At 40.6% G+C, this 25,837-nt stretch overlaps 1 protein-coding gene across 5 annotated transcripts in view; it reads left to right on the plus strand.

The window, feature by feature from the left end:
- The first annotated feature begins 773 nt into the window (after positions 1-773).
- Positions 774-25,837, plus strand: part of DOP1A (DOP1 leucine zipper like protein A) — a 94,967-nt gene continuing 69,903 nt past the window's right edge. For 2 of the 5 annotated variants that reach the window (XM_027821334.3, XM_027821335.3), the window contains exons 1-4: positions 774-989; positions 19,382-19,573; positions 21,802-21,983; positions 23,885-24,055. In XM_027821334.3, the coding sequence (XP_027677135.2) occupies positions 19,436-19,573; positions 21,802-21,983; positions 23,885-24,055 (491 nt within the window). In that variant the 5' untranslated portion in view covers positions 774-989; positions 19,382-19,435. Of the gene's footprint in view, positions 990-16,117; positions 16,204-18,392; positions 18,414-19,381; positions 19,574-21,801; positions 21,984-23,884; positions 24,056-25,837 lie in introns of those variants that run through there. The other 3 variants (XM_037894385.2, XM_043542568.1, XM_043542569.1) reach the window with 3 other exon arrangements.

The raw sequence follows: 25,837 nt of genomic DNA on the forward strand, positions 1-25,837 counted from the left end.
CCGCTCACTGCGAGCTGGGCTCTGCAGAGTCCAGCGGCCTCTAGTAGCAGCCAGAAATTCTGTGGGGGAAACAAGGAATTCTGCAAAACTCTGCATTTTGCAGTGGCGCAGAATTCTCCCAGGAGTAATTTAATTTAACTAGACAAAGGTGGGGAGAAATGCATGATACATTGGCTCTTCTGCAATTACTAGTCAAGGACATTTACTTTTTAAGAAATAGTACTTTTTTTAGAGTTCCCTTCTCTTTTAAAAACATGTTATGAAATGAACACACACATTTTATGTTATTAATTTTTTTGTGTACAAGCTAACAAAAGGATTAAGTCAGAGTTAGGCTGCAAATTTTATTTAAACAGGTATACACATATGTGGCAATACACCTTCCTGCACAAAGACACACAGTCTCTTACACACCCACACACAAATACATACAATGAATGCATGCACACACACTTGTCTACACAAAGACATTTTTTCATACACTTTCTTACACACAAGGCATAGACAACAGACCTCCCCGACACGGACACACAAACCGATGCACGTTACACAATAGAGCACGTACACATACTTCCCCTACACAGGCACACAGCGTGCATACACACACTTCCCTACAGTCATGCATTCCGGGAATGCCCACATCCCTCCCCTGGCTACACAGAGACAGGTTTCAGAGTAACAGCCGTGTTAGTCTGTATTCGTAAAAAGAAAAGGAGTACTTGTGGCACCTTAGAGACTAACCAGTTTATAAGGTGCCACAAGTACTCCTTTTCTTTTTACACAAAGACACGCTCTCTCACACATGCACCCACGCTTCCCGCCCCAGGGGGCAGAACGCTGCGCTGCCGGAGACGCTGCAGGGGGCGCTGTAGCGCAGGCGACCTGAGGGGAGGAGGGGTGGAAACGGGAAGCCGCGCTGCATGCTGGGAGCTGTCAGCGGCTGCTCCGGTGTTTTCCGCTGTCGGGCTCTTCCGGCTCTTGTCGCCCAGGTAACCAGCCCCCTGTCCCGGTCGCGTTACCGGGCTTGGGCACCGCGCGCTGCTTCCCTTCCTTCTCCCCGGTTTGTGCCGCTCGGCGCGTCCCGGGCCGGGGGCGCGGATCAGCTGGAGGCCGCAGCGGCCCTTTACCCCTCCCGGCCCTGCCTCGGCGAGCGGAGAGGGTGCTGGGGACGTGCGCGGCCCGGCCCGGCCTGGCCCGCCAGACGAGGGGGGCTCTCCGGACACCGTCCTGGGGCTGGGGCCTTTGCTATTCCCCCTCGCGCCACAGCCGGCCCCCCGTCGGCCCCCCTCGCGTTTTGGGTGTCCCCCTCTCCCCGCTCCTCATCCCTAATCCTCCCCGCCTGGGTGTTTCACCCTCCCTCTCCGCCCCCTCTGGATGCCCCGTGACCCCCCCCCGCCCTGGGTGCCCCCCCTTCCACCCTGGGTGCCCTTCTGCCCAGTGCCTCGGTTGTCTCCCTCTTCCCGTACCACATCCTGACCCACCCTGGGTGCCCCACTTGAGTTTCCTCCCCCTTCCCCCCCCCACCCTGGGTGCCCCACTTGAGTTTCCTCCCCCTTCCCCCCCCGGGTGTCTCCCCCTTTCCCCGTGTGCCAGACCCTGAGACCCCCCCCCCCCGTGTGTCCTCCTCCCTGCACACTACTGATTCTCGTGCCAGTCCCCTCCACTTCTCTTCCCCTGTCCTGTGTGTCCCCACTGAGGAGGTCCTGCTGTGCCTCCTCCACTGCCCTGGGTGTCGTCCCCTGCCTCCCCCCCCGTAAAAAGGGAAAGGAAAGTAATCCAAAATAATGCAATAATCTGTGGAAGGTTTCAGAGTAACAGCCGTGTTAGTCTGTATTCGCAAAAAGAAAAGGAGGACTTGTGGCACCTTAGAGACTAACCAATTTATTTGAGCATAAGCTTTCATGAGCTACAGCTCACTTCATCGGATGCATACTGTGGAAAGTGTAGAAGATCTTTTTATATACACACAAAGCCTGAAAAAATACCTCCTCCCACCCCACTCTCCTGCTGGTAATAGCTTTTACCAGCAGGAGAGTGGGGTGGGAGGAAGTATTCATCGGATGCATCCAATGAAGTGAGCTGTAGCTCACGAAAGCTTATGCTACAATAAATTTGTTAGTCTCTAAGGTGCCACAAGTCCTCCTTTTCTTTTCACCTTATGGAAATTAACTCAAGCTTACTTTGTTTGGATCTGCTTCTGCCTAGCCACTGAAAGTTTGTTCACTGAGTAGTCTTCTGCCAATTTCACTATAATGGAGCAGCATAGCTTTTAGATATGCAGTGACCAGAAAAGACCCAAAAAGGGCATAGGAAGAGGAAGAATGCAGACCAGGTCCAGAAAAGGTTTAAGGAAGTGGGTGGTGGTAAAGAAGAGACAGCCCCAGAAATAACCAGCTGTGAGGAGTAGAGCATGGAGGGGGACAATAAAATGGAATTGCTTAATATTCAAGTGGAGACTGTTTGAATTTCTTTTGTCTATCAGATTAGGAGATGAACACAACTAAAAAATCTCTCCTGGTTTTTTTTATTTTCTCCATTTCATAGTTTTTGGAAGGTAAAGGAAATGATGTTAGATCAAATGTATTACCGATCTCCTAAAACCAAAAATGAAAATAAAGCACTGAATCATTCAAAAAAAAAAAAAAAAGTTTGACTACCACTACAGTGCTATTTTAAAACAGTGCTATTTTTAACAGTTTAACTCTCTGAGATTTTAGAACAAGTGGCAGAACTGTCTATTGACTTGTGAAGGATCTCAATAGATTTCCTGCCAGAAAGTTCTGCTCCTGTAGAAAGGGAACAAATGTTGAAAATATACATGCTGTGTTTAGCAGTCTTTACTAACTAATTGTATAGACCCTGATGCATCAAAGCATTTAAGCAGGTGCTTGACTAAGCATATGAGTAATCCTATTATGTCAATAGGACTACGCATGTGCTTAAGTGCTTTGGTGGATTGAGGTCACAGTGTCACATGTAAACGTAGTGAATTTGACCCGAGTTAATTTTAGTGTCCTTTCTTTTTGGATTCAGTTTTGAAGGGGGATTAAAAAAATGTGGAATATTTGTTTGCCCAAGTTCTAGTCGTAGAAGAGGTCAGATAAAGATTTACACTCTAATAATCCATGAGTAGGATATATGAAATGAAGTGCTCTGCAAAACAGTCACAATCTAGAAAATGTTTAGGAACATGTCATATGTGATATAATTTCTTAATAAAAATAAATGGTTTGGTAATATTTTGGCGCAACAAGATACATAAAATAGAACGTTGGGCAAGGTGTTTGTCCATGAACACGTTTGGAGGTTCCAAGAACATACGCAGGTTTTTTCTTTTGTTTGTGTTTTAACTACTAAGATAAAATAAGGCTAAGAAGTATGACTTCTGGCAAAATGTGTCAATCAATGTGGGGAACATACACACTTGCCCTAAACAAGTGGAAAAAAAGACTTCTGCCTCACTAAGCTTCATAGATTTTTTTTTTTCTGTGATGAATCCAATGGTTTGCATAAATTGCATATATAGAGAAAATGACTGAATGCCAGCTGCTTAGATGGGGAAGAAGTGAAACAATGCACTTCAAATGCAAACTCTCTTATGGCTACTTCGAATGCAAACCTAAAAGTGATGAGGATTAAAATCTTTAAATTGTATTGGTTCCCAGTATGACTTTATAATCTAGGTTTAAGATATGATGATGTTTGTATTTCCTTAAACAAAATCAGATAAACACCCACAACTTTTGGAATTTTCCCAGAAATATTGGTGTAATATCCTATTGAAAGTAAAATTGGAGGAGAGAATATTTCAGCTTTGTTTCCTTGCCACCTTCTTTGAGATACAGTATTTAGACATTCAAGAGGTAAAGGTGAAGTGGATTTGTTCCAGTTCAGTAGTTGATAAAAATGTTTTTTCAACCTGGAAAGAGATATCAGGCCCATTTGATGAAAGGTTAATCTCACATGTACCCAAAGTTGCATATTATGAAAATTCACTGACAAAGCTATGTTAATACAGAGTTACGGTTGCCTGGCGGCATGTCGTGCTCTTCAGAACATCATTTGCAAAACTTAACCCTCTGAAAACCAGGAAATAGAGTTAAGGAACAGAACAGCTGTTCTGTAATAAATGAGTAATATATGTATGAATATGATCCATTTCTGAGTAGCATCTGCTCTTACTTTATTCCAAGGTCAGATTGTTAAACAGTGGTTCAGTATAGAATGTTAGTGGGTGGTTGAAAAAGATCCCCATCCATATACCAAAGTTAAAATGTTTCAGCTTCACAGAATAAGGTATAGATCAGTTGTTAGCTGCTGTTCTGTCAACCAAGGACCAATGCAAGTGATGTGTTATTTGCATTAATATATCTTGAGGAATTTCTAGGTATGTAAGTAATGTTTGTTCTTCCAGAATGTTGAAGTGATGACCACTGATAACTTTGAGAAGGGAGACAGGGATATTTAATATTAGAATTTGTCAGTGGAATTGTTAGGACAGCAGTCTGGAGATTTAATTAGAAGGACGTGGAGGATTATATTTAAGGAAACAGTGGAAAATGCCTTTACAAATGAAATATAGGTCAAAGAAGAAATTTAAACAATATTAGTAATTTAAATTGTAGCAAGAAGGATGATAATAGTTCTGTGAGTTGGGATGTAGAGAAACTTTGGAAAAAAAAAGAGAGACCTGCTAACCTGTCAAAATAGATGGGTCATATGTTGATTTTAGCCAACCCTAATACACAGTGGTCAAGAGAAGGGGAAAAAAGAAAAAAAAAAGAAAAAGAAAAAAGCCTGGCGTAGAAAAGGAAGACAGATTCAAGCAAATATTTCCCATTTTGCTGTAGATTGTCCTTGTTAAAAGCAAATGGGAATTTACAAATAAGGTCAGAAGAATAAACAGGTGTCTTATGATATTTGCATAGAGTAAAATCTGAGATGACAAATTTGAGCATTTGTTGATTTGGCTTTTTGTATCTAAAATAGATGTTGCCATTTCTGCAGTAGCAAAAGATACAGTAAACTTGCAAAGGAATAATTTGTCACTAGAGAAAAGAAGGAAAGGAGTATACTCAGGGAAAAAAGTATGAAAGATCATTAAGTGCTGGTTGTCAGATCCAGTGAAGAAGATGACTCAAAGCAAGCTATTAAAATTTCTGAGCAGACCAGACAAACTAATCAACAGATAACCTTTCTCTATATGACATGGTGGCTGTTGAAAGGAAACCTATCGGACTCAAGGAAAAATGACTATCCTTAAAGCAAACTCTTTAGTGTAGATAATATTCCAACATTGGTGTAGTGAAAGAAGCAGTAACCCTAGAAGAGGTCATGCTATTCATTTATTGGACTGTCTTTGAGTGTGCATGTCTCCAAGTCTTAGTGATAGTGTGATAAAAGTTCAAGTGACAATATTGGGTTATCATGAACACAGCTACAAAGTTAGCTTGTTTTATTCATTTTTTCATTTCCTATTTTATTTTTTTAGAAGTGGTATATGTGATAAAAATTGTATGATTTGGATTCTGTGTCAGATTATTTTTAATACTAAAATTATTATTTCTGTTACAGTAGTGCTTAGAGACCTCAGCTGAGATCAGGGCTCCTCTTTTCCTAAGCACTGTTACATACAATAAGAGACAGTACTGACCCTGAGGAGCTTACCCTCTTAAGGCCTTGTCTACACTATGAAATTAGGTCGAATGTATAGAAGTCAGTTTTGTAGAAGGCGTTTTTATACAGTTGATTGTGTGTGTCCCCACACAAATGCTCTAAGTGCATGTAGTCGGCGGAGTGTGTCCACAGTACCGAGGCAACCGTCGACTTCCGGAGCGTTGCACTGTGGGTAGCTATCCCACAGTTCCCGCAGTCTCCGCCGCCCATTTGAATTCTGGGTAGAAATCCCAGTGCCTGATGGGGCTAAAACATTGTCGCGGGTGGTTCTGGGTACATATTGTCAGGCCCGCCTTCCCTCCCTCCCTCCGTGAAAGCAAGGGCAGACAATCGTTTTGCACCTTTTTTCTTGAGTTACCTGTGCAGACCCCATACCACGGCAAGCATGGAGCCCGCTTAGCTCACTGTCACCATACGTCTCCTGGGTGCTGGCAGACGCGGTACTGCATTGCTACACAGCAACAGTTTATTGCCTTTTGGCAGCAGACAGTGCAGTATGACTGGTAGCCGTCATCGATGTAGTCCTGGGTGCTCTTTTACCGACCTCAATGAGGTCGGGGCGCCTGGGCAAACATGGGAGTGACTCAGCCAGGTCATTTCCCTTTTAAGTTTCGTCTCATGGTGATTCAGTCCTACCGGCAGTGCACTGTCTTTTAATTTGCAGCCAGCAGAAGACAATGGCCAGCAGTCATACTGCACCGTCTTCTGCCGAGCACCCGGGTGATGATGATGGCTAGCGGTCGTACTGCACAGTCTGCTGCGAGCAAGATGTATAAAGATAGATGAAGTGGATCAAAACAAGAAATAGACCAGATTTGTTTTGTATTCATTTTCTCCTCCCTCCCTCCATGAAATCAATGGCCTGCTAAACACAGTTTTGAGTTCTGTCCTAGAGGGGGCCATTCTGTTTCTCGCAAAGCCACCCCTTTTGTTGATTTTAATTCCCTGTAAGCCAACCCTGTAAGCCATGTTGTCAGTCACCCCTCCCTCTGCCGGAGCAACGGCAAACAATCATTTCGTGCCCTTTTCCCTGGATTGCCCGAGCAGGAGCGGATGCCATAGCACAGCAAGCATGGAGCCCGTTCAGCTCACCCCAGCAGTTATGACCATTGTAAACACCTCGCGCATTATCGTGCAGTGTATGCAGAACCAGCACCTGAAAAACCAGGCGGGGAGGTGACGGCAGCGTGGTGATGAGGACATGAACACACTTTTCTCTAAAAGCGCGTTCCCCCGCAATTTGGAGATCATGGTGTTAATGGGGCAGGCATGCCGTGGAACGCTGATTCTGGGCCCGGGAAACAAGCACAGACTGGTGGGACGCATAGTGTTGCAGGTCTGGGACGATTCCCAGTGGCTCCGAAACTTTTGCATGCGTAAGGGCACTTTCATGGAACTTTGTGACTTGCTTTCCCCTGCCCTGAAGCACAAGAATACCAAGATGAGAGCAGCCCTCACAGTTCACAAGCGAGTGGCAATAGCCCTGTGGAAGCTTGCAATGCCAGACAGCTACCGGTCAGTCAGGAATCAATTTGGAGTGGGCAAATCTACTGGGGGGGCTGCTGTGATGCAAGTAGCCAACGCAATCAAAGATCTGCTGATATCAAGGGTAGTGACCCTGGGAAATGTGCAGGTCATAGTGGATGGCTTTGCTACAATGGGATTCCCTAACTGTGGTGGAGCCATAGACGGAACCCATATCCCTATCTTGGCACCGGAGCACCAAGCTGGCGAGTACATAAACTGCAAGGGGTACTTTTCAATGGTGCTGCAAGCACTGGTGGATCACAAGGGACATTTCACCAACATCAATGTGGGATGGCTGGGAAAGGTACATGACGCTTGCATCTTCAGGAACTCTGGTCTGTTTCAAAGCTGCAGGAAGGGACTTTATTCCCAGACCAGAAAATAACCGTTGGGGATGTTGAAATGCCTATAGTTATCCTTGGGGACCCAGCCTACCCCTTAATGCCCTGGCTCATGAAGCCGTACACAGGCACCCTGGACAGTTGTAAGGAGCTGTTCAACTACAGGCTAAGCAAGTGCAGAATGGTGGTAGAGTGTGCATTTGGATGTTTAAAGGGTCGCTGGCGCAGTTTACTGACTCACTCAGACCTCAGCGAAACCAATATTCCCATTGTTATTGCTGCTTGCTGTGTGCTCCACAATCTCTGTGAGAGTAAGGGGGAGACATTTATGGTGGGGTGGGAGGTTGATGCAAATTGCCTGGCCGCTGAATACGTGCAGCCAGACACCAGGGCGGTTAGAAGAGCACAGCAGGAAGCGCTGCGCATCAGAGAAGCTTTGAAAACCAGTTTCATGACTGGCCAGGGTACTGTGTGACACTTCTGTTTGTTTCTCCTTGATGAAAACCCGCCCCTTTGGTTGACTCTAATTCCCTGTAAGCCACCTGCCCACCCGCCTTCGATCACAGCTTGCTTGCAAAGGAAATAAAGTCATGACCATTTAAAAAACATGTATTCTTTATTAATTGATTATGAAAATAGGGAGATACCCCACCCGGCCTACCTTGTGAGTTGTGGGAGGAGGGTAGGAGGGAAGGAAAAGGCCACTTTAAAACTTCTTGAATGCCAGCCTTATGTTGCTTGGGCTGTCCACTGGGGTGGAGTGGTTGGGTGCCCGTAGCCTCCCACCCCTCGTTCTTGGGCGTCTGGGTGGGGAGGCTATGGAACTTGGGGAGAAGGGAGGGCGGTTAAGCAGGGGCTGCAGCGGCAGTCTGTGATCCTGCTGCCGTTCATGAACCTCCACTAGACGCCGAAGTATGTCCGTTTGATCCCGCAGTAGCCCCAGTGTTTCATCATGCTTCCTCTGATCTTTCTGCCGCCACCTCTCCTCACGTTCATCGGCCACTGTCCTGTACTCTGCTATTGTGTCCCTCCACACAGCTCTGTCAGTGCCGGACGACTGCATGAGCTCAGAGAACATGTCATCGTGCGTGCATTTTTTCCGCCGCCTTATCTGAGATAGCCTCTGGGAAGGAGGAGGGAGGCTTGAAACATTTGCAGCTGCTGGAGGAAAAAAAGGGAGTGAAGTATTTAAAAAGATACATTTTACAGAACAATGGCTATACTCTTTTATGGTGAACAACACTATTCACATTACATAGCACGTGAGATTTTGGTACAAGGTCACATTTTGCATCTTATATTGAGTGCCTGCGGCTTTGGTGTTCGAGATCACACACACAGTGCCGGGCAACAGAATTCGGCTTGCAGGCGGCCATGGTAAGCCATAGTCTTTCGGCTTCTGCAACCTTCATAACAGCAGCCCCCTCCTTTCCCATATCAAGGAAACCCCGTTGAGTCGGCCATTTACTGCTGCAGTTTTCCTGTTAACGTGCAGCAGCAGAAACCAAACTAACTCCCCACCCACCCAATTCTCTGGGATGATTGCTTTACCCCTTCCCCCACCGCGTGGCTGGTATCAGGGAAGATCCTTGCTAGCCAAATGCGAACTCAGTGCCAGTGCCCTCCTCCCCCTCCCACCGTGTGGCTAACTGCGGGGAGGATTTCTTTTCAGCCACAGGCAAACAGCCCAGTAGGAACGGCCACCTCTGAATGTCCCCTTAATCAAATTCCCCTATTTCAACCAGGTTACCATGAACGATATCACTCTCCTGAGGATAACACAGAGAGAGAAAGAACGGATGTTGCTTGAATGCCAGCAAACACCGGGACCATACGCTGCCAGGCTTTGTCATTTAATGATACCAGATTACTTGCTACTAGCATGGCGTGGTAAAGTGTCCTACCATGGAGGACGGAATAAGGCTGCTGTCCCCAGACACCTTCTGCAAAGGCTTTCAGAGTACCTCCAGGAGAGCTTCATGGAGATGTCCCTGGAAGATTTCTGCTCCATCCCCAGACACGTAAACAGACTTTTCAAGTAGCAGTACTGGCCACGAATGCATCCCAAGTCCTCAGGGCTACTTAATCATTAAAAAACGCTTGCTTTTATAACATGTATTATATTTTAAAAGGTACACTCACCAGAGGTCCCTTCTCTGGCTTCATTGGGTTGGGAGGGTATTTCAGTCAGGGTGATAAAAAGATCCTGGCTGTTGGGGAAAACGGTGTGCTGTGTACTCTCCCCAAGCTCGTCCTCCTCCTCATCTTCCCCGTCTGCAAAATCCTCAGCCATGGCGGAGAGTATCCCATCCTCGGAGTGCATGGACAGGGGTGGGGTAGTGGTGGCGGCCCCACCTAGAATTGCATGCAGCTCAGCGTAGAAGCGGCATGTCTGGGGCTCTGTCCTGGAGCGTCCGTTTGATTCTTTGTTTTTCTGGTACGCTTGACTGAGCTCCTTAAGTTTCACGCGGCACTGTGTTACGTCCCTTGAAGTGAGCTGTAGCTCACGAAAGCTCATGCTCAGATAAATTGGTTAGTCTCTAAGGTGCCACAAGTACTCCTTTTCTTTTTGCGAATACAGACTAACACGGCTGTTACTCTGGTCCCTGATGTAGCCTCTGTCCCTCATGGCCTCTGAGATTTTTTGAAATGTTTTGGCATTTCGTCATTTCGAACGTAGTTCTGATAACACGGATTCCTCTCCCCATACAGCGATCAGATCCAGTACCTCCCGTTCGGTCCATGCTGGAGCTCTTTTTTGATTCTGGGACTGCATGGTCACCTGTGCTGATGCGCTCGCCTGGGCAAACAGGAAATGAGATTCAAAAGTTCTTGGTGCTTTTCCTGTACAGTTGGCCAGTGCATCCGAGTTCAGAGTGCTGTCCAGACAGAGTGCTGTCTAATACCTTCGAATTGCGTCCACACTAACCCTAATTCGAAACAGCGATGTCGATTTCAGCACTAATCGCCTCGTTGGGGAGGAGTACAGAAATTGGTTTTAAGAGCCCTTTATGTTGAAAAAATGGCTTCGTTGTGTGTACGGGTGCAGGGTTAATTCGGATTTAATGCTGCTAAATCTGACATAAACTCGTAGTGTAGACCAGGCCTAAGTAGAAAAGACAGAGGGTGGGAGAAAGGAAGTATTGTTATCCTCATTTTAGAGATGGGGAACTGGAATCAAGTTTTCAATTGGAAGACTAATGTTTTCATTTTATTATTTTATTTAATAAAGTGTATAATACTGTTTAATACAGTTTTAATGCTATGCAAAACTGTTTTTTGAAAAGGGGATGGGGAGGCTAAATATCACCCAAGTGTCACAAATCTTTTTCTTCTGTTTAAGAAGATGACTCCTGGAGACTTCTGGATTTCCCACTTGTAGTGAGAAGTCTGTGGGCACTTATTTTGCTCAAGGCAGTGGGAAATGTGCTTTGTTTTTTTTTTAAATGTAAAAAGCATTAGTACATCTCTGATGAGTATTTGCTTTATTTTAATCATAAAAATGTGTTGTGAAGCTAGAAGTAGGGAAGTTAGTGCTGAAAGTGTTTGAAATATTTATCATCATGTGAGCTGCCTTAGACTGCTCAATTAGGTATTGTTTAATTAGGTATTCATTAGCCTCAGTGAACTCTTATCTGTTAATACCTGGACTCTGGACCTTATAAAATGGCTGTTGATGATTTCCTGCTCTATTCATTCCCTCTGAAGCACCTGGCATTGGCCACTGTTGGAAGACAGGATACTGGGATAGATGGACCTTTGGTTTGACCCAGTATGGCCATTCTTATGATCTCCCTCAGCAGGCCAAGCAGATATCTGGGGTGACACTTGACTCTACATGCCCCCCACGCATCGCCTATGGGGTTAATAAGTTACAGATTGTTGTAATAGGCCATAAATAGAGTATATTTATTAAAACCGTGATTTTTAGTGTCTAGCAAGGTTATGAATTTAAAAGTATTGTGCAGGTTTCTTTTGAGGATGGGGACTGGTAGATCAGATCTAGAGTGATAGCTCTTGAAAGTTTGTCTCTCAAGTTAGTCCAAAAAAAGGTATTACCTTGTCCACCATATCTCTCTTACTTAAAATGTGGGATTCTGCCCTTGCTAAACTTCAGAATGGTCTTCAGGGGTAGTTCTAAGTAAAACACATTGCAGTAATACAACATGGATGTGAAGTAGCCTATTGTGAGGACTGTATCAGAAAGGAAAGGGAGCAACCCAATCTCTTGGTCAGCCAAAGACAAAGAAATACTTTAGTTGCCACTGATACCTAAGAATCTAGACACATTCAGAAGTTTAATAACACTGGTATTGCAAAACACTTTCACAAACATTTGTCATAAACCCTCAGTAAAAGGAGAATGCACAACTCTGGCTAGCTCCTCCAGTTCCTTCTACCAGTTAGCATCACATAAGGATTAAATTTAAGATACATGCCTAGATGAAAGCTATCTATATTGGATAACACACTGAGAAAGAGGAGACTATTAACTCTAGGCTTTCTTGAAGAGTCATAGAGCTGACTATCAGTTTATTAATATTTTTGGCTGTGGCCAGAATCACCTCAGTATTTCCCTATAAAGGCGTGGGAAATTTCTGCATGCCCTCTTGTGGCCAGGTGTGGCACTGCAGGGGAGCCCCACCTTATTTTCCTCAATTAGGCATCATGAGAATCATTTTAGCAGAGCTGGGAAGGGAGAACCCAGTACATAACAATACAATAGCATGTCTTCTTTAATAAGGTTTCAGGACAGGAGCAATTACAACAAACAGCATGTAATGTTCTCACCTCAGGACCCTGGTTCAAAGCTTTCAAACTTAGTCATCAAAGTGTCTGAATCTGGTTAGACTAGTCTCCTGGATGCTGGGAGAAGAACCCTCTCCGTTGTTCAGATTCCTGTTTAAATAGCTCATCCTGATGTTGGGCAGGCCTCATTGATTACATACTAGACTGTCCTGGCTATAGAATCCTGCTTGTCCCTTAAAGAGATAGTACACTCCTAGGGAAGCTTATTGAACAGAAGAGGTGATAAGATGTGATGATTCTCAGGGCACCCAGGACTGTGAGTCACCTTGTTACCCCTTCTCTCCAGTGTGAGGGAATCTTGCTTATGCTTACCTGGGTGTCAGCTCCCTGATACCACGAGCTTGTTAGCCATCCAAGCACTCTCCTTTGGACTCTGTCACCACTTACTTTGCCTTGCAGGTTAATAATAGGGGCATCCCTGGTGAAACATTCCCCTGTCATGTCCACTTTTATCCACTGAACACTGACAGTAATACCCAGTCCTCTGTCCCCAAAATAACAATATGCACACCAGTTTGTACTATTCAATCCAGGATCAGCACCTTGCTTCATATCAAAGCTCTTAGGTATATTCATAGTGAAAACAAGGATACGTTTATTACCAAAAATTCAAGATTAAAGTGATAGTGAGTAAGGGTATTAGAAACAAATGGTTAGATATAAAACAAAATTGCAAAATGCTTTCTAGAGACTAAACTTAACCTCCTGACTAAAGTAGTTTTATCTAACCCAATGTCGTCTTCAGCTTTTCAGACAAACCTGGCTTAGATCCCATTTTCATAAATATAAACACACTGCCTGTTTACTTCCTAGGTATAGGTTGCAGGGATGTCTTGTTTGCCTCACAGATATACCCCCAAATCTTACTGTGTTTGTACGCAGGCAGGATAACCACTGGTGGTTTGTTTTTCCTGTGTGCTGCTTCCTTGTTGACTTCACATCTCTTACTAACTTCTGACTTTGTATGTAAATGGATATCATTGTTTGATCTTACAATGCTTAATTTACATTTTGACAGAGAGATGTACATTTCTGACATCCTGTTTGGAGAAAAACCTGTTTTGTACCCTGCCTTGATATAGACTTCAATATCATTTATTCAGTATATAAACATAATTCCTTACATAGTGTTTATGCATACATTTCACAATGATATTAATGAGTAGTGTAATCCTGGCTTTGATGATGTACGTACCAGAATCAAGATATTCCTGTAACCCCCTTGCCAGGTGGCATTAAGGGGTTCTTGGATCACAATGGGACACTATGAGGCCCTGTGTCTGAGGATAAATAGTGGTTCTGAAAAACAGCATGGTTTTTCTAAAACAACCATATCTGCCCTTACCAGGTATCACAGGAAAGTGAACACCACCTCAACAGTCAGTGGTGTTAAGGGATGATCACTAAATAAATAACATGGACAAATAACATATTAAAAGGAGATCTACAACCAAAAATAACTGTGGTTTCCTTGTCAGACTGACAAAAATCTATAGGTATCCAGAATTGGCCAGTCACTCTTTTGTTCATAACTTTCCTCGAGAATGGGATGTTGGTGACAGGATCAAGACTGTTAGCGTCAAGCAGTGATGACTTGAACATACCCTCAAACTGTGGTTTGTAGGTCTATTTGGCATCTTTCGTTCCTTAAGAGGCATTAATAATCCCCAGTGATAATAGGCCTGGGGTTCTTTCTGTTGACAGTTTACCAGCCATGAAATGGAAGTGGGTTCGTTTAACAAGTAATTGAATAGATTTATCTAGAATGTGTGGGAGACTGGGTGAAACTTCATTCTGAAAAGACTGCATATGTTCCCCCTCCTGTCTGGACGCTACACCTACAGCAAGAGACAGATTGCTCTCAGTCTGAATGATCGTAACAGTAAAGTAATTAGAAAAATCTTCACAGAGATAGCTAGCTCTGCTACTGAGTGAAGAGTGTAAGAGACAAGCAAATAAATGATTTATTCGGTATTGTATGTTTATGAAGGTGCAACAGAGGAAACCATATGTTTTCCCTAAGTTATTTTTGTTTGGGCCATCAAATTTAATTATATATTTGGTTCAACTTTCTAAGTTAGAAGCCATAAACCAAACATGGTATGGGGCGGGGGGAGGGAAGGAACATATTTCTGTATTAATAATGTGAATTAAACACAAACATAGTTTTATTCTTTTATTACCTGCAATGGCAAGAACTAAAAGACGTAGTGTATCACATTCAAAGAGATTAACTGTCTCCACACATTTTGGCTTCATTAACCACTTACAGGAGGCTAATTTTTTAAAGTAGGGAATATGAAAAAAGGTAGGAAGTTCTGCGGGAGACATATTTGCTCCATTGTTTCATTTTAGTAGATGATACTATTACTGAGCTTTAATAATGTTGTACTGAATTATTAGAACTATACAGCTTGACAAAAATTTTGTTGCATCTTTACTTTAGCTGTAAATCAGTGCAAAGAAAAAATAGTTGTTAGAGTACATGATAGAAATGAAAAATAAAAAGGTAAAAAAGTCCTTGTGTTACAAGACCTTAATGCTGACAAAAATAGAAATGGAAGAACAAATTCCTTATTTCTCACAAATTAAAGTGAGACTGTAACATTATTTTTAATGTTATTTTTTCTCCTATTGCACATGTCGAAAGATTTATTTGAAATTATAGAAGTTTCTTTCAAAAAAGATAATAAACTTTAATCATGACTACTGTATGCAAGTTAATGGCAAGAGTGTGGTTACTTTTACTATAAATTAGGGTATTTTAAAAATAAATGGTACGGGGAAGCTGGGGTCTGTTTTTGAAAAGACTATGAAATGAAAAAAGGCAAAACTTTCCTTGGGGATGGTTGGTTTCTGTGACTGTAATAACTTGCAGTTATTATGTAACCTGCCAGATCAAATGTCCCAGAGCTGGGACAGTTCTTTCAGATCACATTATAGTTAAACCAGGCCTTCTCTTGAATTTGTATTTATGCTCAGGGTAGATGCATGGAGGAATACTGGTAAAGGTATACTGGTAAAGGTATACAATCTAATCCATTCTAGATGCAGAAGACATTGTTACACTACATTTTGCTGTATTGACACTTCAAATAATAATGATAATGCTGTACAAAATCAGTTGTACAGAAATCACATTGGGTAAATGTTTTAATAACAACAACACTTAGTAGGTCATTAGTAGCTGAAGATATTTTTTATTCTGTTAATTTTTCAGAAGAAATAAATAAAACTCAACATTAATTCAATTAATTAATTCAAATGTATAATGGGTTGAAGAAATAATCTTTATCTAGTAGAGTAGTAATTTGGCATAAAATATCCTAATAGAGGATAAATATGGAACCTTAAGGAAACTTAAATTGATTTTTCCCCGCATTTTTTATTTTAAAATAATTGTGATTGAATGTAGTGCTAGTAAAAGGGACTGGATTTACAGCATTGTAGTTTCTTTATCCACAGAACATGTATAGCACATACAGTGGTTAGTGAAAGCTTTCTCCACATTGACAAGGTAGAGCAGGGAAGTGAGTCTCAGGCTAAATGAGAGAGGGTAAGGGAAAGTGGCACTATTACTGAATAGGATAAAGTAAAATACAATCTATGTGTCGTAATTATTTGCATAATTATGAAGAAACATAATGCACATATTAGCAATTAAATAATACTATAATTTCATTAGTGTCAAGTAGTGGGCACTTGACCAATTTCTAAATATGTAGATTATTTAATTACAGGCTACTAATTGTCATATCTGTACAGGGAAAAGAGCCAGGAAGACATACTGAACTGCTGATATTTAAATCAGAATTAAGGTCTCCAGGAAGACAGACACATTGTTCTTTAAGTAACATATAATAGTCCTGATCTTCTGTTTCTAAATAAGAGTCCATATTCTTTGCTCTCACTCTTTAACACAAACATTTGTGGGTTGGGGGGCGGGAGCCTGGAAGGGAAGCCACGCCTCTCTCCCCACCAAAATATAAGTGGCTATGTTGTACATAACATGTAGCTGGATAAAGAAGAGATGCTGAAATATTTTTAACCTAAGAAACATTTATTCACTTTGTCAGTTCTTTCCTCCATTCCTCTGTGTTAGTGCTAAAGTCTGAAAAAATAGGAAGCCTGCTGCTTTTGTATGTTTAGTCTTTCTTCTCTTTTACTGTTGTTAATATTTTATTTCATTCTTGGAGATCAAACATTGACAGTCATTATATCCCTAGAACTTTATTCTCTGTGTAAAATGGATCTTTTTTTTGCATTTAATTCAAAGCAAAGATTGTTAAACAAAATTTCATAAAAGTAATAGAATTCAAGCCCTTAACTTCAGTGGGGAATCCCAGAACGCATAAATTGGCACTCTCATTGAGCATATTTGCTTCATTAAACATTTGTATCATGCTTTCCTCTTCTGTCCTGCCACAGAGAAAATAAAGGACAATCATCATTATTGTTCCATCCACCAGGCAGCAAAAGATGCAAAAGATTTGTGAATCCAGCCTTTATATATAGGCCCCATCTGTCCCATGTCTTTTCCTTCCAGTTCGTTAGCCTCCTTGTATCTAGAAGCACATTTCTGTTTTCTTTCTTTCTTTCTTCCTTTAGTTCTCATTCCTGTTTTATTTTCTAGGGATAAGAAAGAAAAAACAAACAAATGGGGCGGGGGGGGGGGGAAGAGGCTCACAAAAGGAGGACAGGGAAATAGATAACCAAGTATTCCCATGATCCTGGGGAAGAAAAGACAAGTGGAGAGAGTGTGTTGAAGACAGAGCAGAGAGTTATCCAACTAGGTATTTATTTGTTTATTTTTATGGTCCCATTGCCCTGATATCAGAGGTCAATACTGGAGTCCTCCACCTTTCACCAGGGTTCTTGAGGGAATGGGGCAACGCCTGAATGATTTCTCATTGTCACCAATCTTGTCTTTCTCCTGGGTATTTGAGTGGTATGCTATCTCCTAACTGCAGTGAAAGAAGGAATCCTGGGAAGGCTAGCTCAGCTGGAATCTGGTGACATCAAACGCCTTTGCAAAATTGTCTGGCTCACCTTGACTGTATCTGCTAATTTCACTTGGTTCAGCTGTTGAAACCCAACACCCTGATTAGCTGTGTCTTCACTGAGTCTTATAATGGAAGCTTGAAGGTACAACTTTCTCCCTTTCCCCCAGTTACTGAAAGAGCTGAGAAAAATTGGCCGAGACAGAGGTGGTGATATTGCTTGCTCTTGGGTGGACTCACCACTCATGTTTTTCTGGCTTGGTGAGCATGATGATTAATCTCCCTATATGTATCCCAAAATACGAGATTATCTTTCCTACGGCTTTGTTCTCTTCAGTTACCCAGTCACCTCAGGTAACTGTATTGAAGTTTATGGAATAGGGTTCCATAGAATGGGGTTTCTTGCTGAGATTGCTAAGTGCCTGGTGAATGGCATAAAATTCTCCACATTTTGTGTTACACATCTTGGACAATAAGAAGACATTTATTAGATAGTATAATTCATTTTCTGATTCCTTCAGAATGTTTTTGACTTCCTCATAACAGTTTCCAAGGATTTGCACCTTTGCTGTATTCTACGTCTTAGGTCTTGGGATATTGCTTTCCACCTCTACATTGACTTTTCTGCTTTCAGTTATTTCAGAAGCCTTTACTTTGCTGTAATACACTCCCCAGTAACTCTCTCTGTTACTTCACAATGGAAGCTTAGTAGGAGCTGTCTTTCAAAGTAGCTTTTTTAGTTGTAATCACATCTGCTAGGCCAGATAATGAATGGAGTTCTCTTATTATTACTCCCATCTTCAGTTTTACACGTGAGGAAGGTGTTTTTTTGCTATCTGCTGGACTTTGTCCTGAAATTGAACATGGAGTTATGTCAACCAACTCATTGTCCTTCCCAATCTTTGCTCTTACCCAAGACAGAAAACTACATTTGTTGGATGTGAAATCTATTATGTAGTGACATTTATGTCATTTGCAGGAATTTAGAAACTTTAAGTCTTTGTGTGTGTTTTGTGTGCTATCAAACAGAAAAGACTGCGACAAAAGCTGCAATTGCCAGGTATGTTAGAGTAAAATTACACAAGTATAAGTTTTAATTCCCAGAGGGTTTTGTGGACAATACCAAAGGAGCGGTGGAGGGAAAAGAAGATTAAGTAAAACTAAAATATGGATACACAATATAAGTCCTGTGGTGGTGTGTCAGAACATTGTTGTAACCAGGGATTCCCACTGAGTTCAGTGTAGACCACTGCAACATGCTGCTAAAATCTCTGATTACAAAATGCTATTAAACTTGTACCTGTGTGCATAGACTTACTTTATACAAAGCAGTATACAGTAATTCCTTTTAAAAGTATAATATATGGATGCAGATCGTGACAAAATATGTCACTAAATTGGAACATCAGATGTAACATAAATAAATGTTAATGCCCAAGGGCAGTTCTGAGAACTATGCAACTGTGTTGCATACATATGTCCTTCATTTTTTTTCTTTGCACAGGAGATGGTTCAGAAAGATTGATTACTTCATGGAAAGCGTGATGGCAAATTGTTCCAATGATGGCTCAGAAAGAAAAAACAAAATGCAGAAATATAATTTTATTACATAATGTATGGCTGTGCATTCATTGGTTTGCAATTACGGTGTATAGCATATTCTGAACTGCTGGCTGTCATGAGTATGAAGCTTTCAAACCTGGTGCTTCATTTAGAATTATAAACCTGAGGAATTTTTTTTGTATGAAAATCTTTGAATAATTAACATGACTGGATTATTCAAGATGACAGGGTGAACACAAACTCCTTTCAGGAAACACATTTAATATCTGTGCAAAATAATATTTTTGTACACAATACACAGATTGTCCTAATTAGTAAGCCTAACTTTATTCTCACATATCTGTAAAGTTTTCTACAGGGACAGGATCTAGCCTTTATGATGATCACAAGCTCTTTGCATGAAATTTTGTATCTATAATTATTTTAATATTATGAAACTTGAAAAAAATGTTCACTTTTTTACAGCTAATGATTTTACATGAATTGCACGCTGGTATCTAGTGGGGACTCTGTGGGAGGATGAACACGGAGGAGGTGGAGCTACTGAGTGACTCCAAGTATAGAAACTATGTAGCAGCGGTTGACAAAGCACTGAAGAACTTTGAATACTCCAGTGAATGGGCAGATTTGATATCAGCACTTGGAAAGTTAAACAAGGTATGACAGTAGCACACTTCAGAAGAGGCAGCAGATGTATGGGAGAATAACATAACATAAAAAGATAAGGGTTTAACAGTCTAAAACCTAAAATATTATTAAACTGTTAGAAAAATAGCTTAGCAGGTTAACCTCCACATAAGTTAAAATGCTCAATGAACAGAAATTTCGGAGGCGCTAACAAGCTCTTTGATGATGGACACCGCTTTTTCTTGTTTTTTTCCAGACTCCTGTTTGTTTCTTCTTTCTTCCTTCCTGAGATCACCCCTGTAGTTCCCCCACCACCTCCACAATTCCTCTAATTATAAAGAGGAAGCTATAGTACACTAGGGCGGGATCTTTCTGTCCATACCCCAGATATGCTTGCCTTTATGCTGACCTCTCTCATGTTTCCAACCAGACAAGATGGTCCCTCGCTCCACACAGTAGTCCCATTTGGTTCTCTGCCTGTTATTCTTCCACACATACTTGTCCCCTTCCATCTTGGCTGGACTGATCAAGTCTGGAAGGAATTTACAAAGTATGTGTTTGTTAAACCAGTTGTGTAACAATTCATCCCCAAATAAAACAGCTAAAGACATAATCCTTGCCAAAACCAACAGATTGAAACAAATTTGAAGTCTCTAGTACAAGCATTTTTGGTGCACTCATGAACCAAAAAATGTTAGGAAAAACCCAGTTCAGTTTCTGAATCATAATGTTTCCAAATGTCTTTTCCAATTTGCTCCAAATTTTAACTACAAAATCACAAATTTTACCATGGGCTAAGATCAGGTATATGAAATTCCATGGCAAGGGGTAGGATAGTGCAGCTAGAAATTGGGTTTATAATGGGAAGATAGGTTCAGTCCAATTAGTAGTTCATTTTCAGTAGGCTATACATATAATTTAAATCCCTTGAAATAATTTAGTATGGAGTATGAAATATTTTGTAATTTTCAACTGATTTATATATATAAAGCTTACAGGCAAAAGATGTAATTTTTGCTGCTTACTCTGTGGGTAATCTGGGACCAGAAAACTGGATAAGAAATTTTTATCCATATTTCTAATGGTTTTCAGTAGAAACTATTACTATGATCGATGAGAAAGAGAAAGCACCACATTTTTCACAGGAGTTCACTGAAAATCCTTCATTCCCTTTCTCTTTTGTTAAACTTGGTGTAGCTTTGTTTATATTTAATCCCAACACTTCTAAACTTTTTAGCAGAATTAATAATTTACTCTAATTTACATTATTGGACCAACCCTATATTTCTCATGCCCCCAAAACTACCAGTGAGAGTTTTGGATGAGGCCAGGGTACAGGACTGGACTCTGAACATTGTTATTGCTTTGTCAATTCGTCAGCAAGATAAAAATATGTAATAACTCAGTGTACTTCTGTGGCACTGCACAAACATAGGCCTGGATCCTGCAAGAAGCTGCATGTGGGCAGCCCCTTGTGTGCTCCCATGGAGCCTCATTGTACACTGTTGGGTTCCATGTGTGCCCACAAGTCAGCCCCGGTGGAACTCCATAAAGGACTGGAGCCTCAAACTAACTGGTCTGAAGCACTTTTATTTTGCTCATTATGTCCTGTGGAATATTGAAAATTTGGGAGTACTGGTATAGTTGATGAGGACTACAGAGTAGTCAATTTGTATAAAAAAAGGTTTAACTTTATTTTTTAATGTTGGTTATGGTATTCTCAGTACATTCTTACACTAAATAATGATGCATTATTAACAGAAACACCCAAAAATTCAAATGCAATTCTAAATTCTAATATCAAAGGTAACCGTGAATTCATTTATTTCAGTTCTACAGTTTTTTGTTTTGCACACTGCATCAATCTATGCTTCTTAAACAGCAGCTGTTGATTTTTGCCTGGAATAATTTTTAAAGGGGTCACAAACAGTCCTTTTTCTGGTGAGTTTCCACTGGCAATCTGTATAGGCAGCTGGAGAGTTTTAATTTCTGTCTTGAAATACCACAGTGATAAATGTGCCACAAAAACATGAATAAAATAGAATAGACAGACTTTAACTGTGGGCCCTGATGTAAGTGAAATTGCACAGATTTACTCAATTTCACTTATGACAGGTATAGAGTAGGCCTCAGGGTAGAAGACAGTAGAACAGTTTATTAAAATTGAAATGTGGGACAGTTTTGTTTGTTTGGGTCATGGAAATATATTATGACGCCCAAGTGGGATATTTTTAATTGATTTAAATTTTTCTTGACAGGTTTTACAGAACAATGCAAAGTACCAAGTAGTACCTAAAAAGCTGACCATAGGCAAGCGTCTAGCGCAATGCCTTCATCCAGCCTTGCCAGGTGGGGTTCATCGGAAGGCACTTGAAACATATGAGATTATCTTCAAAATCATTGGACCCAAGCGTCTGGCTAAAGATCTTTTCCTGTACAGGTAAAAATAGTTAAAATGTCATTAACTTTCAGATTTTTAGTTCATTTAATGTAGTTTAGAAGACTTTTTCAGTTTCATTTTTTAAACATGTTCTTAAAGATTCTATTCTGATGGACAATATATGCTGGAGCAAAATAAGCCCTTTAGCTGCAGCATCTTGCAATATGACAAGTTACAGGCTGATGATCAACCCAGTATCCTGTAATCTAACCAAAAACACCACTGCTGATGCTCGGTGTAGGAAGACAGGCTCCAAGGTGCCAAGCATCTCCATTAAAGGTGGCCTCAGCCATCTAAGGATCAAGTCCTTGAAGGACAAGCAGTGGCTTTTAGACAGAAGTATTATCTGGAGACCAAGACAAGAGGGTATTTGAGAAACAACAAGATACTCTTTGGTTGTTGAGAGTGACATGGCACTTTGTATATATTTGAGGAAAAAAAAATAAATTTCTTCAGGCAACTTCATATTTTTAAAATATTTTCATTTCCATCATGTACGAATAACAGTTTCCACAAAGTTTTCTTTTCATTAGGGATTGTTAGGTGTTCTCTGAGCCTCTTACATCAGTGTGACTCCAAGCATAATTTTTCCTAACATATACTGATTATTTATTCATTCAGGGTCTGATCTATGACATCAGTGGGTTTTTGAATTAGGCCCACAATGATTCTGAAAAGTAAAATTGTGTTCAGAATTCTTCTGTTTTTTACAGTTTGGTAGTAATTTATGAGATTTGGCAGAGACAGTGAAGATGTATTTTTGTTAGTTAGAAAACCTCTCTTTTGTTCATCAGATTTAAAACTGACTTCTGTTTTCCTGAAATAGCTATAGAAGCAGCAATTGCACATAGCAAATGTAGAAAATCACATAAAGACACTGAGTTATAGAAAGATCAGATAAAAGAACATCCTGTGCTGTTAAAGGGATCAACCCAGTGAAAAGATTATTTTTTTATACGCAATCCCAGTTTTTGATCATTTGGACAGCAATCATAATCCGGGAATGAACCATAGCATTAGTAGTCTGCCTTGTGTTTGGCTCTGTTTAGTTAGATTTTATTGTTTTGGAATGGGGGTATGGAGAACGGGTATTAGTTTATCACCCTCAAAATAGGGAAAAAATCCTCATAATGAGAGTAACCTATTGTTCATTTACATTTATTCAATGGTTTTTGTTCTTATGCTTATAAAATTAAACTTTCCTTTAACCCTTTTTAACATTCATACATGATTAATGGGGCTCTTGCTAGTTTGAGGACTCATTTGTGGGCTGAATATCTGCAATCAATGGATACTGTGTTTGTTTTAAAAATTATTTTGTGTGATATTTGTATATTTATTTTGTTTGTCCTGTATCTTATTTTTGTAAAGTACAAGATCATAGTTTTTATTATAGGGAAATAATTTTCTGTACTTTTTAACTTCTTCAAATTAAAAACATTAGTTCCCATTATGCCATGTCTACACTTCTGTGTTTTCCTTATAAACTTGAAGATGCTTTACTTGTGTTTTTTTCATTTGATAATTCTTTTTCTAATATCCTGCATTTAAGATTTAATTTTCCAGAGGTGGATCAGTTAAAATGATAGACTTTTCCCCCCCAGTCTTACTAAAGTAGTTCAGTTTCATCTTGTTATATACTTGTTACAAGTCACATGCTATTCTGTATCTCCCTTTCTTGATAAGACTGCATTAAGTCAACTAGGGGCCTCACTGTACCAGTCTATTAAACTGGGACGTGCTCATCACCATAGTGGCTCTGTGCCAATACAAAACACTAAGATAAAAATATATTCTTGTGACAATGCTGAGCACTGCTATAACTGTTTTGTGTGACCTAGTTTAGGGGTGTCACATAAATAGCTTCCTGAAACAGTATTATTGTATTTTATTATTTACAGTTCTGGGCTATTTCCTCTTCTTGCCAATGCTGCTATGTCTGTCAAACCAGCATTACTCAGCCTGTATGAGATTTATTACCTTCCTTTGGGAAAAACATTAAAACCTGGTCTGCAAGGATTGCTAACTGGGATTCTGCCTGGTTTAGAGGAGGGATCAGAGTACTATGAGAGGTGAGGATATGATATACTAATATATTTGTACTACTAAAATATTGGTTTTTAATTTTATGAAGTGTTGAGTTTTGCTGATATGTTAAAAAAATTAGATATTTAAGTAAAAGGTTTTATCCAGAAAATGATGTAATCAGAGATAAACATTAAGATGATATTTTTTTAAAAGTTCCGAATATTATGTAAGAAGAAAGAGAAACTACTAATTAATGACATATATTAAAAGTAAATCAAATCAAGTCGGTCCCAAATTGAACTCATTTTACAGTTTTAGAGGTATGTAATTGTCATAAATATAAAGGGAAGGGTAACCACCTTTCTGTATACGGAACTATAAAATCCCTCATGGCCAGAGGCAAAACCCTTTCAAGAAGCTAAGATAACCTCACTGGCACCTAACCAAAATGACCAATGAGGAGACCAGATACTTTCAAAGCTGGGGCGGCGGGGAGGAAACAAAGGGTCTGTCTGTCTGTGTGATGCTTTTGCCGGGAACACATCAGGAATGCTCTTCATAACTCCTTAAGTTGGTAAGTAATCTAGCTAGAAATGCGTTAGATTTCCTTTTGTTTAATGGCTGGTAAAATAGCTGTGCTGAATGGAATGTATATTCCTGTTTTTGTGTCTTTTTGTAACTTAAGGTTGTGCCTAGAGAGATTCTCTGTGTTTTGAATCTGATTACCCTGTAAGGTATTTACCATCCTGATTTTACAGAGGTGATTCTTTTACTTTTTCTTTAATTAAAATTCTTCTTTTAAGAACCTGATTGCTTTTTCATTGTTCTTAAGATCCAAGGGTTTGGGTCTGTGTTCACCTATGCAAATTGGTGAGGATTTTTATCAAGCCTTCCCCAGGAAAGGGGGTATAGGGCTTGGGGGGATATTTTGGGGGGAAGACGTCTCCAAGTGGGCTCTTTCCCTGTTCTTTGTTTAACACACTTGGTGGTGGCAGCATAGGGTTCAAGGACAAGGCAAAGTTTGTACCTTGAGGAAGTTTTTAACCTAAGATGGTCAGAATAAGTTTAGGGGGTCTTTCATGCAGGTCCCCACATCTGTACCCTAGAGTTCAGAGTGGGGAAGGAACCTTGACAGTAATACACTAGAAAATGTATTTCTTCCATTTTAGTGGGTCCCCCCCCATGATTGTTTTACCATTTACAAACTTTGAAAACAAATAGGTGTAACACTTAATCTTGGTCCAGAATATAAATCTAAATTAAGTGCAAGGTATAGTAGTCAAGAGCAATAGGACCTTCTCTTCAGTTTACACACTAAAATTCCTATAATAGTATTGATCTTTCTGAGTGCAGTGTATATGTGTGAATACAAGTTTGCAGCAGTCAGGCCAGGGAGCGGCAGCTCTTTCTATCTGGGGAGTTCCAGCCACAAACAGGAGGCGAGGAGTGTTGTGATATTGTTGACAAGCACTGTAGACCATGTGCAGCTAATGGTGGGATCTTGTCCCTATGGAGGATGAGAGCACACTTAGTCTTTGGAAAAAGTTCTCTAGTTTTTTCAGGCTAATCTCCAAAGCAAGTATTATAGACTCTCGAAGTAGGGAGCTATTAATATGCAGTTTACATATTCTTGGTATTTCAAGTCCCAAAACTGTAAAACTCTTAACTTTCACAGTTTGAGTCCAGTAAGAGCAATGGCTCCTATCTGTTTCTTTGACATGTATATATGTTGAATACAAAAGTTGGTGGGGAAAAAATAGCACAAAAATGTAGATTATGTCATAAGAAGAATAGAGAATGGTTTATTTTTTTCTTCCAAAACAATT

Source organism: Chelonia mydas, chromosome 3 (assembly GCF_015237465.2).
Source record: "Chelonia mydas isolate rCheMyd1 chromosome 3, rCheMyd1.pri.v2, whole genome shotgun sequence".
NCBI classification, from domain to species: domain Eukaryota; kingdom Metazoa; phylum Chordata; order Testudines; family Cheloniidae; genus Chelonia; species Chelonia mydas.